At 45.1% G+C, this 16,510-nt stretch overlaps 1 protein-coding gene across 1 annotated transcript in view; it reads left to right on the top strand.

Moving 5' to 3' along the window:
* Positions 1-11,324, top strand: part of LOC126198603 (uncharacterized) — a 126,837-nt gene extending 115,513 nt beyond the window's left edge. The window contains exons 6-8 of the mRNA XM_049935055.1: positions 344-580; positions 4,603-4,909; positions 10,532-11,324. Of these exons, the coding sequence (XP_049791012.1) occupies positions 344-580; positions 4,603-4,890 (525 nt within the window). The 3' untranslated portion in view covers positions 4,891-4,909; positions 10,532-11,324. The remainder of the gene's footprint in view (positions 1-343; positions 581-4,602; positions 4,910-10,531) is intronic.
* Positions 11,325-16,510: the final 5,186 nt, after the last annotated feature.

The following is a 16,510-nucleotide window of genomic DNA, read 5'->3' on the forward strand; positions in this document are numbered from 1 at the left end:
GACCTGACCGATGTGGAAGGTGCGGGTAATTCTTTTCTGAAAAAAAAAAAATCATCATGGGGGACAGGTGTTATTAATTCGAACCCAGCATAAAGAACACAGTGCCGAATTAGTCTCTGGCGATTCACAAAGACTGAATAAGGTGTGAATGTGACGCATGAGTTGAACACCACCTCAAAGAAAGACGGTTCTCGCTGTTACTCCAGTCTGAAAACTGACCATGATGATGACGATAAGATGGTGTGGGCACACGACAGTAAGGTATTTAGCATCTGCTTCGACTGATGGCGTATATGTTGTGTACCTTACGTGGCCAGTGCCTGACGTTAACATCTGTTCACAGAACGGCAGCCAGTGGTCGTTGCGACTGACGTCCGTGATCCATCAAGGAGCGCTGGTGATCGCCGAGCTGTCGTGGAGACTGCCGGAGAAGGAGCTGCAGGCCGCAAGGAGCGACGGGGGATCCCCGCTCTACCTGGTCACGTGGGAGGTGGACGGCGGGGGGATCACCGGAAACCTCTACACAGACTCCTCCTGCGTCACGCTCTCCCTGTCATCTGACACTGTCTTCCACATACAGGTCAGTGCCTTCAGAACACTGAAGTATGTGCGTTACCGTAAACAAAATGTACCATTATTTATATAGAAATCCTTATCAAACTCTGGTAATCTCTCAAAATTCTTCGGTAAATACTATGATCACTTGTAACTGTGAGCGTGGATTAACCCTGTTTTAAGGTGAACTTTTAACAGATATTTGCTCCAGCAATTGAGAGTTTGCCTTCTCTGCCTCATGCATGGCAATGGCTTCTCCTGATTCCGACAATTTAGTTTATGGATGTGTAATACTGTACTTTCTCAACACAATAACCACATAATCTTGGGAAGGAAACCAAAATAAGCTGTATGCCGTAGCAGAACGTCACAGACAGCATCAAAAAATAACTACCATAGATAATATCCACGTATTAGCGAACTGCCTCAAGGAATAGAAGAAAAACATGCCTTCTTCTCTGGAGGGCTCATCATAATTGGTCGTGTTCGTTTTTCCCAAACGATACACTGAAGCCATAAAACCATTGCAGAAGAGATCTATAGTGGGTAGGGAGGATAGATTTTTGCACTATTTGGATTTGAAGGCATGAATGTGAAGTGCTTGTATATATATATGTGTGTGTGTGTGCGTATAGGTTAACCAAGAGAGGCCATTTGGTTGATAGAAATTCGTATTTAGTGATGTCTAAGAAAACGATTGAACTCCTTTGCCAAATGTTACCTATAATCCGTCTTGATTGCAAAATGTGACGCATCATGTGAAGGTTGCTGAGTGTGAAGGGGTTACTACTGTAACCGAAATTGCAGATCTGAAGATGATTCTAGAGGAACCGAAACTGGTCATGTGAATAAATATTTTGCAATCAAGACGGATTATAAGTAACATTGCATAAAAAAGTGATTGCGGTATCCCTGCAGACATTATGTCTGTTTTTGTAAAATCCATTACCCAAGTTAGAGGGAATGAATAGCGTTTCTCAACGTGTTCCACAAATCTGAGAAAGAGTGGGTATATAATTAGCAGATACATTATGTCTGTGGGACAACGTAGACTGATGCAGAAATCGAAGTAGAAAGAGTTCCAGTTCATGTTAAGAGAGTTAGAAATCTGGAAAAAAACAGGGTCCCGAACGATGCATAGATGTTAATGATTTGTGTAAGAATATGATAGGCCCTACCTATCGCTGTAATTCATCTGTCGATAGTTTTAGTGTGTTATTTGTTGTCTGGTGAGCTGTAGGGCTTCCTGAGTGAGCTACTATCGAACGTCCAAGATATTTCAGTGTGTGAATAAAATGGAGAAGATGGTTGTGTATCAGTGTTAAAATGTAGGCTTAACCATTCACTTTCACATACCAAAAGCACTGAACTGACGCCTTTTGAAGGAGCAAGCTTTCTTTATCAGAATTATAATATACGAATCTATAAAATATTATTTTTTATGTTTGTGTCCTTATCGCTTTTATAGATTATTGTGTAATAATTCGAAGCACATCGATTCTGTCGCTTTTGCACTGTGTAAGGTGCTTGAGTATACAGTTTAATACTGATTTTAACAACCACGACTTCAGTATCTGCTATGGATAAAACTAAATGGTTCTGTGTTGTGGTGTGGAACGCCAGCATGCTCTGATGTGTTTACAGATAACCATGATCAACGTCATGTAATGCAAAGCTGTAAAAAAAAAGCTCTAAAACGTTCAACTGGGAAAACAAAAACTTTGGCAGAGATCGTATTGGTCTGTTGGATGGTAACTGTGACAATGAAACCTAAGTAAACGAGATAATCCAGTTGGGGAATCATACACACAGTGTTTTGGGTGGTAACTGCGGCAGGTTGATGTTGTGATGAAGAGGGGTAGATTATTGGTGTGTGACATGACACGAGGTGGGGGTGGCTGGGAGGACAAGGAAGGTTGTGAAAATGACAACCATGCTGCCCAGCTGGGAAACCAGAAACAGAGACTGAAGTACAGTGTGTTGGGGTGAGCTGGTAACAAAGCAGCCAGTCTCTTTGGAGCAATCCTCTGCTGGCAGTTGACACAGGCAGTGCCGATGGAGAAAACAGACTGTTCAAATGAGAAATAAGAAACACTGACAAACATGCAGTATCACAGATGGAGTTGGTGATGATGGCGATGGGCTCGCTGATGCGGAGCTCCGTTGGTGCTGGAGATAGGCAGCGGTGAGGGTGGCGCTATGCTGTCGAATTGGGGTATCTGACACACTGACAGATGTTGCTGTTGCAGACCGTGGCAAGTGAAGCTGGTGATGAGTGGGGTGGGTCCGTTATTGTGCAACAGGATGCTTATGATGGAAAATAGTGACACTGAATGCTAGAAGCGGTAAAACAGAAACACTTACAAGTGTCTTCAGTTAAAACTTCCGGGCTGAGAGGCCGTAGTCGATGTATAAAATTTCCACCTAACGTTTCGCCTCCATCTGCGGGAGACATCTTCTGAGGTCGTCCGGCTACTGCCACTGAGGCTCCAGGTACTCTCGCATTTATAGAGCACATAGGGGGCACCACCATTCGTCAGGTGATGCCGACGGTATGCCTATCTTTGAAAGGCGTCATCATTCTCGATGGTCATTTTCCTGGCGCAACGTCGACATCCATAATTTGTCCAACTTTAAAACTTCCTCTTTTCTATTAAAATTATTATGGTTTTTGTGAATCTCTATTGTTCTCTATACATGCGCGCATGATAATGGGATGTTCGTGCTAGAACGCTTGTCTCATTAAATTTAATTCCGTGGTTTCCATCTCGAAAAACATGCTCAGCTACGGCCGATTTTTCGATGTGTCCTAAGCGACAGTTTCTTTTATGTTCGGCTAAGCAGGTGTTTACACTTCTTTTCGTTGTTCCAGTATATACTTGTCCACAACTAAATGGAATTTTGTATACTCGAAGTGTTGCTATGGCGTGTCGGGCGTCTTTTGCAGTTCTTAAATATTCGTTAATCTTCTTGGTGGGTCTGAAGATTGTTTCGATCCCACACCTGGCCAGAGCTTTCCCGATACGGTCAGTGACTTTATTAATGAACGGTAGGAAAACTTTTCCAGCAGGTGACCGTTGTTGCTCTTGACTTCTCGGTTCCTTTCTTCTGTGATGGAGGGCTCGATCAATTTCCATGCTGGTGTATCCTTTTTTCATGAAGGCTTACCGTAAGTGATTTAGTTCATCTTGCAAGTAAGCCGGCTCGCAGATTTTGTTGGCTCTGTCCACCATGGTTTTCATGACACCTCTTTTTTGCCTAGGATGATGGTTTGATTCCTTGTGGATGTATCGATCCGTGTGAATGTTCTTTCTATATACCTTGTGGCCCAACGTCCCATCCACCCATTTAATTACCGACACATCCAGGAAATTGAGTCGACCGTTGCTCTCTTTCTCCATCGTAAACTGTATCTTCGGGTTAATACTGTTCAGATGCACCAAGAAGACATCCAGCTCTTCTTCACCATGAGTCCACACTATAAATGTGTCATCAACATAGCGGTAACATTTAGCTGTCTTCAGCCAGTCGTTTTAACTGAAGACAACACCGGCCGTGAAAGCCTACGTTGTATGACTTACAAGTGTGTTGTGTGTCAGCTGGAGCTAGTAATGAGGAGAGTGGGTGTCAGCTGGAGCTGGTGACGAGGAGAGCGGTGTAGTTGATGCGAAGCCTTTTGTGTAGGTACACATGGGTGGCAGAGACGGTGGCACCATGCTCCCCAGTTCTGATGTAAGAAACATTAACGGGTATATTATTTGGGCAGGTGGAAAGTGTGATGAAGAATTGTCACTGGTGCAAAGCAGGTATGGACAGAGATGGTACTGTCCCTAGAAGTTAAAGCAGGTATGTTGTATGACAGGTGGTGCTGGAGGTGAACAGGGCAGTCTAGTTGGCATGCTCCACTTCTTGGGCATTGGTGTACTGTCCTTGCAGGCTCGCTGGTGTGCAGTTCCTTTGTTCGTGGCGGACGTGGGCGGCAGAGAAAGTGGGAGCGCATTGTCCTGTTGGAAAACTAGAAACACTGACAGCTGTACTGTGTGGCAGGTGGAGCTGGTGACTAAGAGGGCGGACAAGCTGGTGCGCAGCCCTCCGCTGGTGGTGGACACCGGCGGCGGCGAAGACGGTACCACGCTGGTGCTGGTGGCGCCGGCGGAGCACACCGGGCGCGCGCTGGCCGGCCTGCAGGGCTGGCGGGACACGATGCGCTTCTCGCTGGTGCTGCTGCTGGGGCTCTGCCTGCCGGCCGCGTTCGTCGCCACCATTATCTGTCTGCACAGCTACCGGCGGCAGCGGCTGGCGGCGCAGGCGCGGGACAAGCTGCCGCTCTTCTAACCGCCTACTCCTTACCCAGGTAGGCCTCCCCAGCCATTTGTATGTTCTATGTTAACTAGAAACGACGGAGAGGCTTCCATCCCCGCCACAGCAGCAGTGGTCCACAACCCCAAGACGACTACCTCAGCCCACTTCAACCCTCCACTGTCCCACACCGAACCCAGGGTTATTGTGCGGTTCCGTCCCCGGTGGACCAACCAGGGAACGTCGAGCAATGGTGATGTACGAGTACGCGGAAAACTTGTTTGCGCACCAATCGCCGACATAGTGCAGCTGAGACGGAATAAGGGGAACCAGCCCGCATTCGCCGAGGCAGATGGAAAACCGCCTAAAAACCGTCCACAGACTGGCCGGCTCACCGGACCTCGACACAAGTCAGCCGGGCGGATTCGTGCCGGGGACCAGGCGCTCCTTCCCACTCCGGAAAGCCGTGCGTTAGACCCGTCGGCTAACCAGGTGGCCTTCCCCTGCCATACTCCTTGACTCACGCGAGAAGTGATGACGAACCTACCACGTGAGAACAACGCTTTACTCGGTACTATCGTGTTGGAGTTGATTTGTTTTGCTTTTAAAGGAATGTAGGTAGGTCACATACAGGTTCCGACAAACTATCTACACGTCAAATATTACGAGACTCCAATAGATCTAAGGTTTATGGAGTGTCCTTTTTTAATTAAATTGTAGCCCCAGTTGTAAGGGTGATTGAAATACTGTGCTGTTCTTCTAGGCGTGGTCGAATTGGAGGTGGTATGTACTCGCCTTCCTCAGACCTCTCAAATGCATTAGCCAGCTGGTTAAACCAGACATAAAGTTTAACATAGACTCCGAACCAGAGTGCAATTCGGCGTTTTCAGAATCAAAATACTACCATGCCCGATAGGAAAGCGTTACTTGAATGCTTTATTTCAATGCTACATGCCAAAACTTCGCAAAGACAATCTCAGATAAACATTTAATGGTCATGTTTTTGTAATATCTATCTCATGGAGAGGTATTACATCTGGCAAAGCTTGATGTTTTATTGAATTATGACCAATTTCATAACCTCTATGTTGTGATATAGGATTGGTTTGGGCCTACGTTGACAGAAGTCTTCTTTTTCTTCAACAACAAGCCCCCAGTGTTCAGATCTCAGTCCACCCATCTCTTCCGTCGTCTTCCAGGGTCTCGTTTACTTCCGGTTTATAGTTCAGTACTTTTAAAAACCCGTCAGGTGAAAAATTTGTGCCGCCCATTACTCGAAGCGGGCAAGTGCTTACCGACTGAACTACCCAAGCACGACTGACGATGCGTCCTCAGCGCTTTACTTCAACCAGCACCTCATTTCCTACATGACAGAAGTTTGCCTTCAACCTTATGAAAATATCACTGGAAAAAAGATATTGCGGAGACATAGCTTAGAAGGTGAAAGCCTCAGACACGTCCAACTGATTCAGCTTATACACTCCTGGAAATGGAAAAAAGAACACATTGACACCGGTGTGTCAGACCCACCATACTTGCTCCGGACACTGCGAGAGGGCTGTACAAGCAATGATCACACGCACGGCACAGCGGACACACCAGGAACCGCGGTGTTGGCCGTCGAATGGCGCTAGCTGCGCAGCATTTGTGCACCGCCGCCGTCAGTGTCAGCCAGTTTGCCGTGGCATACGGAGCTCCATCGCAGTCTTTAACACTGGTAGCATGCCGCGACAGCGTGGACGTGAACCGTATGTGCAGTTGACGGACTTTGAGCGAGGGCGTATAGTGGGCATGCGGGAGGCCGGGTGGACGTACCGCCGAATTGCTCAACAGGTGGGGCGTGAGGTCTCCACAGTACATCGATGTTGTCGCCAGTGGTCGGCGGAAGGTGCACGTGCCCGTCGACCTGGGACCGGACCGCAGCGACGCACGGATGCACGCCAAGACCGTAGGATCCTACGCAGTGCCGTAGGGGACCGCACCGCCACTTCCCAGCAAATTAGGGACACTGTTGCCCCTGGGGTATCGGCGAGGACCATTCGCAACCGTCTCCATGAAGCTGGGCTACGGTCCCGCACACCGTTAGGCCGTCTTCCGCTCACGCCCCAACATCGTGCAGCCCGCCTCCAGTGGTGTCGCGACAGGCGTGAATGGAGGGACGAATGGAGACGTGTCGTCTTCAGCGATGAGAGTCGCTTCTGCCTTGGTGCCAATGATGGTCGTATGCGTGTTTGGCGCCGTGCAGGTGAGCGCCACAATCAGGACTGCATACGACCGAGGCACACAGGGCCAACACCCGGCATCATGGTGTGGGGAGCGATCTCCTACACTGGCCGTACACCACTGGTGATCGTCGAGGGGACACTGAATAGTGCACGGTACATCCAAACCGTCATCGAACCCATCGTTCTACCATTCCTAGACCGGCAAGGGAACTTGCTGTTCCAACAGGACAATGCACGTCCGCATGTATCCCGTGCCACCCAACGTGCTCTAGAAGGTGTAAGTCAACTACCCTGGCCAGCAAGATCTCCGGATCTGTCCCCCATTGAGCATGTTTGGGACTGGATGAAGCGTCGTCTCACGCGGTCTGCACGTCCAGCACGAACGCTGGTCCAACTGAGGCGCCAGGTGGAAATGGCATGGCAAGCCGTTCCACAGGACTACATCCCGCATCTCTACGGTCGTCTCCATGGGAGAATAGCAGCCTGCATTGCTGCGAAAGGTGGATATACACTGTACTAGTGCCGACATTGTGCATGCTCTGTTGCCTGTGTCTATGTGCCTGTGGTTCTGTCAGTGTGATCATGTGATGTATCTGACCCCAGGAATGTGTCAATAAAGTTTCCCCTTCCTGGGACAATGAATTCACGGTGTTCTTATTTCAATTTCCAGGTGTGTATTTGGCAGGAAACTTGTGTAATACATAATAATAAAGTCTGAGACATTTATACTCAACCCACCCCACTCCGTTTTTAAGAAAATCGCTCCAAAACTTCACGATGTGCATTCACTCAAAATCGACTACATCCATAGATAATTAAAAATTAAAGAATTTTTCGTCATTACATATGGCGTCCGCAAAAGCATATTTTCGTAGAAATGGAGGAAAGAACGTTTTCCGAAATACGCAGTTTAACAAAAACGCCAGTGTCTTTAACGGCCAAGGCATCTGTCTGGGAAGCAGACAATCTGTGTCCGATTCCCAAACGAAATCCACAGATTTTTCATTCGTAATCAAATAAATAAATCAATAAGGGATAACAACAAAGTAGGAAAATAAATTTCTAAAGCTACTTGGATTTGGAAAGAATTCAAACATTAACCCCGGTCCTTTCACAAGTGCTCTTTCACTCAGTCTCTTACATGTCTTCAGTTTCCTTAGAACAACAAGACTGATGACATTTCTCGTACAGATATTCGAAGCAACAAGAACATCTCATCAAAGTAATCTTTACGCAATCGAATAGCTCATCCCTAAGATTCAGCGTAACAGACTTGGTCTGTATTTCAAAATATTTCTTTTTCAGTAATTACTTTTTATGCATATCCCACAGTCGATAACACATCCTGAAGAGTCGGTGCTGAAAGTCGATAATAAATTACGTCGTGAATCGTTATTGTATTCGTGCGTTTGTGCAATTCTCGCTGGATTTATAGTAGCAGATTGCAACTTTGAAGCCTCCATATGAAGTTTCTAAAATAAGCCTCACGCTGCTGGCACACAAGTGTACAGTTTGACGGCATTATTTCTACTGTGCAAGTCAGCTGACCTTCGTCCTCTACACATATGCTATCATACATGACGGTATTTATTTGTGGCCACACGAGTCCAATACCAGACGAAATTTTTTACCAGTAACGTATGGTTTTAAAATGTTCTCAAGACACACTTTGTAAAATGTATTTGTGCGTTTTCCGGATTTGGAACAAGTGATGTAAACATTTTAACGAGTCTTTTAAACGACTGATCTACTGCATACCCCAAAGACCAAATTAATCATTTTTTTTTTATATAAGCACACGAAAACTTGAGGAAACAATTTTCCAGACGCTGCGATGGAATGTTGTTCCGTGTGTAAATGCGTTATTTTGTTATGTATAGCACCAAATGCGATAAGGCTTCGTTTTCCTCCCTCATGCGTAACGTGCGTCGATTGTTGGTCTTCTCAGCAGTTTCACTGGAAATACCTTTCATGCAACGAGTATTAAAATTTTAATTCTTTATTAATCAGAGTGTCTGAAAAGTTTATTTGCCTACCTTCTTACCATTCCTTATTCCTTTATTTGATATTTAATATTGCCATATTAACCCTCATCTTCCAACCAACTTCCACAATTGAAAAATATAAATGAGAAAAGAAACTGCAACATTTATGTGGGAATCGAGCACATGCTCTCTTCTCCCCGGCCAGACCGTCGTTGCGCCGTCAGCGGCACTTTCATTAAATAGTGATTACCTTACGGATGCACAAGCGGCAATCGAAAAAGTTTCTTCCGTCACTTTCTAGACAAACACTCGTTTGCGGACCCCAAGTGATGACGAAAATTGCTCAAGTTTCAATTATCTATAGACAGTCATTTGCGCATCATGATGTTAGGCGGCGGTTTTCTCAAATATGGGAGAAGTTGAGCAAAAATATCTGAGTATTTCAGTTTAGGTTGTACCAAGCGGCCAGCCAAATATGGGCGGAGTCATACGACTTGGAGATTGTTTCCAGAATGAATGTTCGTTCTGCCGCAGAATGTGCGCTGATTTGTATCTTCAAATCAGCAAGCACTCCGCTAAAAGTAACCTAAACTACATCCGAACAGGCCTTAGAAGACTTAAGGTGCCGTCTGACCGCCATGTCATCCTCAGCCAATAGAGTCACTGGATGTGTTAGTGGAGGGGTATGCGTTCAGTACAGCTCTCTGCCGGGTGTTTGTTTTCTTGATCCGAACCGCTACTTCTTAATTAAGTAGCTCCTCAATCGACCTCGCAAGGGCTGAATGCAACCCCCTTGTCAACAGCACTCGGCAGCTCCGGAGGGCCGCCCATCCAAGTGCTCGCCATGCCCTACGGCGCTTAACTTCGCTGATCTGACGGAAACCAGTGTTACCACTGCGGCAAGGCCGACGGCGTGACTTCTACTACAGATATATATTAGTTTTGTTATTCTCCCTTCTGGCGTCGCATCGATACTTGAGAGCCACATTATTCTGTTTGGTTTTATTTGTTCTTTAATTGAATGAACCCTCAACTCAGTACTGCTGTATTCATTTCATATCTCTCAAAAAGAATCTGATTTGTATGTTGATATTAGCTACCTTAAATACCAATTAACCTTTGAGCGTTAGTACTACTTTTATTAAGAAATCCTGCTGCCTACCAAGCGAGCTGGCATAGGGGTTAGTACACTGGATTTGGGTTCTGGAGGGCAAAGGTTCAAATCCACATTTGGTCATCTAGGGTTAGGTTTCCCGTGGTTTCCTCAAATCGCCTTAACCAAATGCCGGGGTGGTTCCTTTAAAATGGCATGGCCAATTTTCTTCCCCATCCTTGAAACAGAGTTTGTGCTCCGTCTCTAAAGACCTCTTCCTTCCTTCTTGAGGCCTCCAATGCGCATGTTTCCCGTACAGAGTATTTTACGCTGAATGACTCGTCATCTCTCACTGTGACTTTTCTCGCCCACAGTGTGTTCCGGACGCGGGCTGCGCTGCGCCCCTGTGACGTCAGCGCGTCCCGTCTGCATCTAGTCAGCGCGGCGCGCCGGCCGCGTCCTCCTGGGCCATCACAAGCCGCATGGCGACCTTCGACCCAGTGGACCGCGCAAGAGCGCGACGCAATCCCAGCCAGCTCAATACGTCTGCCTCGTGACTGTCCGCCACCGTGAACGTGAACGTCAGTTTTGCCACCTTAAAACACATGTAGTGCGCCGCATAAGTTCAAATTTTTGTAGAAAAACTTGGTCGCAAGAGGCAGTACCTACTTATCTAGGTGGAGCAAGCATCTCGGCATCACCAAAGGTGCTGGGCTTCTCAACATTGAACGAGACAAAGAAACCGAAATGTTTACATTCAACTCCAAAAAAATGTTTTTAGTTTGTTAGAAATATTGTAAATATAATTAGAAGGCGTGTTGGACGATAAAAACATCACTCATTTGATGAAAATGAAAGATGAGTTATACCCCAGGGTAATTGGGACGATAAACTCTACTACTGTATGGTGCGTGATACGAGTAACCAGTGAAATGAGTGCATGTGTAAATATGAATAAAAGATTAATTTAGTGTTGTAACTAAGTAGAAAAAAAAGTTATTTCCATCCAGTTTTTCAGTGGCGCTTGCTACACTCACAAGGGAACCTCCCAATCGCACCCCCTTTGGATTTAGTTATAAGTTGGCACAGTGGATAGGCCTTGAAAAACTGAACACAGATCAATCGAGAAAACAGGAAGAAGTTGTGTGGAATTATGAAAAAAATAAGCAAAATATACAAACTGAGCAGTCCATGCGCAAGATACGCAACATCAAGGATAATACGAGCTCAGGAGCGCCGTGGGCCCGTGGTTAGCGTGAGCAGCTGCGGAACGAGAGGTCCTTGGTTCAAGTCTTCCCTCGAGTGAAAAGTTTAATTTTTTGTTTTCAGACAATTATTATCTGTCCGTCTGTCCGATTCGAGGTAACTGACATCCACAAGAAAACCTAAATCGGGCATGGTAGAAGAATCTTTTTACCCATTCGCCAAGTGTACAAGTTAGGTGGGTCGACAACATATTCCTGTCATCTGACGCACATTACGTCACCAGTGTCGTGTAGAATATATCAGACGCGTTTTCCTGTGGAGGAATCGGTTGACCTATTGCCTTGCGATCAAATGTTTTCGGTTCACATTGGAGAGGCACGTCCTTTCGTCTACTAATCGCACGGTTTTGCGGTGTGGTCGCAAAACACAGACACTGAACTTATTACAGCGAACAGAGACGTCAATGGACGAACGGACAGATCACAACTTTGCGAAAATAAAGAATATAAACTATTCACTTGAGGGAAGACTTGAACCGACGACCTCTCTTTCCGCAGCTGCTCACGCTAACCACGGGACCACGGCGCTCCTGAGTTCACACTCTCCTTGATGTTGCCTATCTTGCGCATGGACTACTCAGTTTGTATATTTTGCTTATTTTTTTCATAGTTCCACATAACTTCTTCCTGTTTTCTCGATTGATCTGTGTTCAGATTTTCAAGGCCTATCCACTGTGCCAACTTATAACTAAATCTGAGGGGGGTGCGATGGGGAGGTTCCCTTTTCAGTAAATAAGATGAGATTTACTATTGCCGAACTGCATTAGTACGAGTTTTAGATAAGCTTCTGTATGAGAAATTGTGTAATTTTTGTAAGTATATATTTTGTTCATGTGCAACATACCTTTACAAATTTATCAATCTATGTTTCCTGAATGTTACAAAACTCGAATTGTACAACATTTCAATTCAGAGAACTGTAAAGTGTAAATTTCAATTGTTTTATAAATAATAGAAGAAAGCGAGGAGAACATTATCATTATGCTCAACATGCAATGCTGTGCTTGACTATTTAGAGAACCGTCCAAGGTTAAAAATTCACAAACTTGTCAGCCTTTCCACTGTTTCATGAAACATTTATGTATTTTTGTGTTTTATTTGCCTGGTAATTTGAATGGATTGGAAATTATAGAACTGATATTAAAAATATGAGACAAAGGCTTATCTGTTTTAGCTATTCTAGGTTCATATTACCTGTAACATCTTGATAGTACCTTCAAGTGTCTGAATGTCACCATATGAAACGCAAAAAATGTTACATATGCCATTTAAAGTGAGACAGTTTAAATATTTCACAGTTTAAGTGAACATAACATGAAACTGAAACACATGCAACTCTGATATGATATCAAGATTTCCATGACTGTCTCTACCATCTTCACCAAAAAGTGGCAGAAAGACTGTGAGATATCCTGAAGTGCAACATGCAGATCTTCAGTTGTTATTGCTGCTGGATAAGTAAGCGTATCTTATCTAGTGATGTCATCACAAATTGTTGTATAGGGTGACCATGAAAGTGTTAACATTTTTCATTGAATCTCAATTCATATTTACAAGAAAATCCAAAAACAATAAGTCTTCAAAGATGATTTCATTGAATATGTGTTGTGGTCATAAGATGAGCTAAGTACAGCACCAGACCATATATCTGCAAGTGGGCCAGCTGACCATAGTTATGTTATATAGAAGATGTCAAAGTGTAGCACATAGGCTATGCTTTCTCCTAATAAAAAGCCTATCATGCTAATCACAACACTGATTACTACTTCCACGAGCATGCCTGCACCATGCATCCACTGAAATCCTTGTCTTGCAGTGAAATGCCTTACTGTTCAGTGGCATCCGCAACCGTTTTTGAAAGTCGACTTATTAAAAGTATGACTGAGCTACAATGACTCCAAATTAGGAAGGAAAGAACTGGTTCAAGTATCAGGCAATCATGAAACAGTGCTCTTGATGTGTGATGATAATGTCTGTTACCAATTTTTCTCAGAATGTCGCAGCAGCTGATGAATATTTCTTCAGCAAAATTAATGGAGTTTAGTGTGTCATTTGTGGGAATTTTCTGATTAACTGAATATAGCATTTTAGTGTTTTTTTAACGCTAGCCGAAGTTTTTGGCGTGTGCATCATTATGTTAACACTGCATGGGCTAAAGGCAAGTGCAAAGCAAACCGTGTAGATGCCCAAAATTACCACCATCTCAGAAATTCTGCTTAGCTACACTGCCTGACATAAAAAGTGAAGCAAACAGAGGGAGAGAACAAAATTAGATGAAACTTCTCATGTTGAAAGGGCATGTGACGTGTTACAGTGATTACAAAAATGAGTCAAATTTATGAAGAACTTGTCAGTATGAGCCCACATATCAGTTTGACATTGTAATGATTGTAACATGGATGCATGCACTGATTCAGGTGGCAAGCTGTGTATCACCCCCTCAGGCTAAGCTGGCCCACAACTGTTGTAAATGGTCCTGTCATCCTGGGTACTGTCACTGGAATGGAGTTGATGGTGTAGCTGGTCCCACACATGTGATGCAATCTTCCTGGTCACGGGAATACTTCTACATCAGTTAGAAATTTCACAGAGACCTATGTGTGGAAGAATATTGTCGTGTTGAAAAATGGCACCAAGATACAGTTGCAAGAGAGGCAAATCATGAGATCACTACATGTCCACAATGTGCCACTGTGCTGGCAGAGATCCCTCAGTCACCACCACACCATGACACCATGAGTAACACCTTGGTGCCATCCAGAGTGTTGGAAGAATTGGACCTTTCCTTATCACAGCTATACTCACCACCAATAGTCGTCCAAGATAGTACAGAGCTGCAATCAATTGCTGAACACAGTGTGACACCATCCCATTCATCAGGAATCCATGCCTCCTGGTCACAGAAAAGCTCCAACAGAGCCATTTGTGTTGTAGTGTTAACTGGAGCCTACTCAGGGAATGCTAATTACCTAGTTCAGCTGCTATTAGTGTCCATCCAATGGTGTGGGATGACACAGATTGTTTTAAGGGGTCTGATACTAGTTTTATGATGGCAGGCATAGATATGAAAGGACTACAATATGCTTGGAGCATAACACAGAAATTCTCCCTTGTGATGGTCAGATGTGGTCGACTGGAACTTTGATGATGAAGATGGCTCCCATCACATTCCCATGCATTCCCACATCAGGCCACTATTCCATCTCAATGCCCCACGAATCTGGAAAGTGGATGATTTAACCAGCTGGACGAATGGAAATCTTTCAGATACTGTCAGGTGTTGACAATGCTGTCGTAAGTGAGTTCACAGCATCTCTGTGTCCTTCACTGTGGTCAATCAACATCTGATGCTGTTTACGCTCCTTGTAAACTCTACTGTGCCTGATAACAACACAATGCACTGTGGGGGCCATTCTACTAAAGCGTAACTTTTTGAAAAGTGAGTGATATATAATATTCTGTTAGATTTTCAATGAAATGTTTTGTTAAAAAAAGCCACGGTTAATTTCTTCTCAGGGCGCTATCGCCAGAAATATCATATGTATTCCAACGTGAAGACATGGATCTTACTGACAATGGATAAAAAAATCTTTCTTTAATGTTACACAGTAAGCATATTAAACACAATACTCAACTAATTATTTATTTGGCGAAGAGTTCTCGGGCTTCCAGCCGGGTGGCGGTGTCTTCAAACTGCGACGTTTCGACGAGTGACATACTCGTTATCTTCACCAGAAGAACTGCGACGTTTCGACGAGTGACATACTCGTCATCTTCACCAGAAGATGACGAGTATGTCACTCGTCGAAACGTCGCAGTTTGAAGACACCGCCACCCGGCTGGAAGCACGAGAACTCTTCGCCAGCTTTATACGCCGGGAAAGCATATATTCAAATTATTTATTTTTCTCTGTGAAGCTTGATGCTCCGGTATAGCTGATTATGTGCAATGGCAGTTATACAGTTGAAATAATTATTTCCAACTGCTCTTTCAGGGAGCAGAAGGCCAGTGGGTAATTCATAGAAGCAGAAACTCTGAGCATAATGTTCTGCTAAGAGGTCTGCAATTGTGTCTGATTGAGTATAGACTGCTCCATTCAGGGAAAGCCCAGGGACACTGATGGGGGTCTGATAGCCACAGAGTCACCTAATCTTGGCCCAAATCTGCAATGGAGAGGTACGCATGCCAAATGGTGGAGACATACCATTCCCAGCACTTCTGCTTCCATCGGTGAATAAGGCGTCGGGCTAGGGCACGGAGCCGCTTAGATTCAATGAGGTAGCTCAGTGACGGGTGCCGCTTATGATGTTGGAGGTCCCACCTGCAATCACAAATCGCCTCAGCGATCTCTGGTGACCACCAAGACACAGTCCTCCGTCGAGGGGACCGAGAAGAACAGGGAATTGAAGATTCCACTGCAGAAACATTGTCGGTGGTGACTGTCTGAACCACCACATCAATAGCATCATGAGAATGATGCTTAATAGTGGCAATGGAGGGAAACGAGTCCCAGTCAGCCTTATTCAAAGCCCATCTGAGGAGGCGCCCAGGTGAGTGACGCTGGAGCAGTGACAGAAAGATCAGAAAGTGGTCACTACTGCACAAGTCGTCATGCACACTCCATTGGACGAACAGCAGAAAGCCAGGGCTGCAGACTGCAAGGTTGATGGCTGAGTGTGTGCCATGTCCCACACTGAAAAGTGTGGAGGCAACATCATTTAAAAGAGAATGGTAGAGCTGTGCCAACACTTGCTCAATCACAGTGCCTCGGCCCGTTACCACCAATCCACCCCACAAAGGGTTATGGATGTTGAAGATGCCCAGTAACAGAAAAGGTGGCGACAGTTGGACTATCAGTGCAGCTAGTACATGTTGCGGGACATCACCATCCGGTGGAAGATAGATACTGCAGACGGTAACAGCCTGTGACGTCCACACCCTAACAGCAACAGCCTCTAAAGGCATTTGAGTGCCACACACTCGCTGTAAAGAGAGTTAAGGACGTAGACGCAGACTCCACCAGACACCCTCTCATAAGCTGCCTGATTCTTACAATAACCCCGATAGCCATGGAGGGCGGGGCTTCAC

Source organism: Schistocerca nitens, chromosome 8, assembly GCF_023898315.1.
Source record: "Schistocerca nitens isolate TAMUIC-IGC-003100 chromosome 8, iqSchNite1.1, whole genome shotgun sequence".
Taxonomy (NCBI): domain Eukaryota; kingdom Metazoa; phylum Arthropoda; class Insecta; order Orthoptera; family Acrididae; genus Schistocerca; species Schistocerca nitens.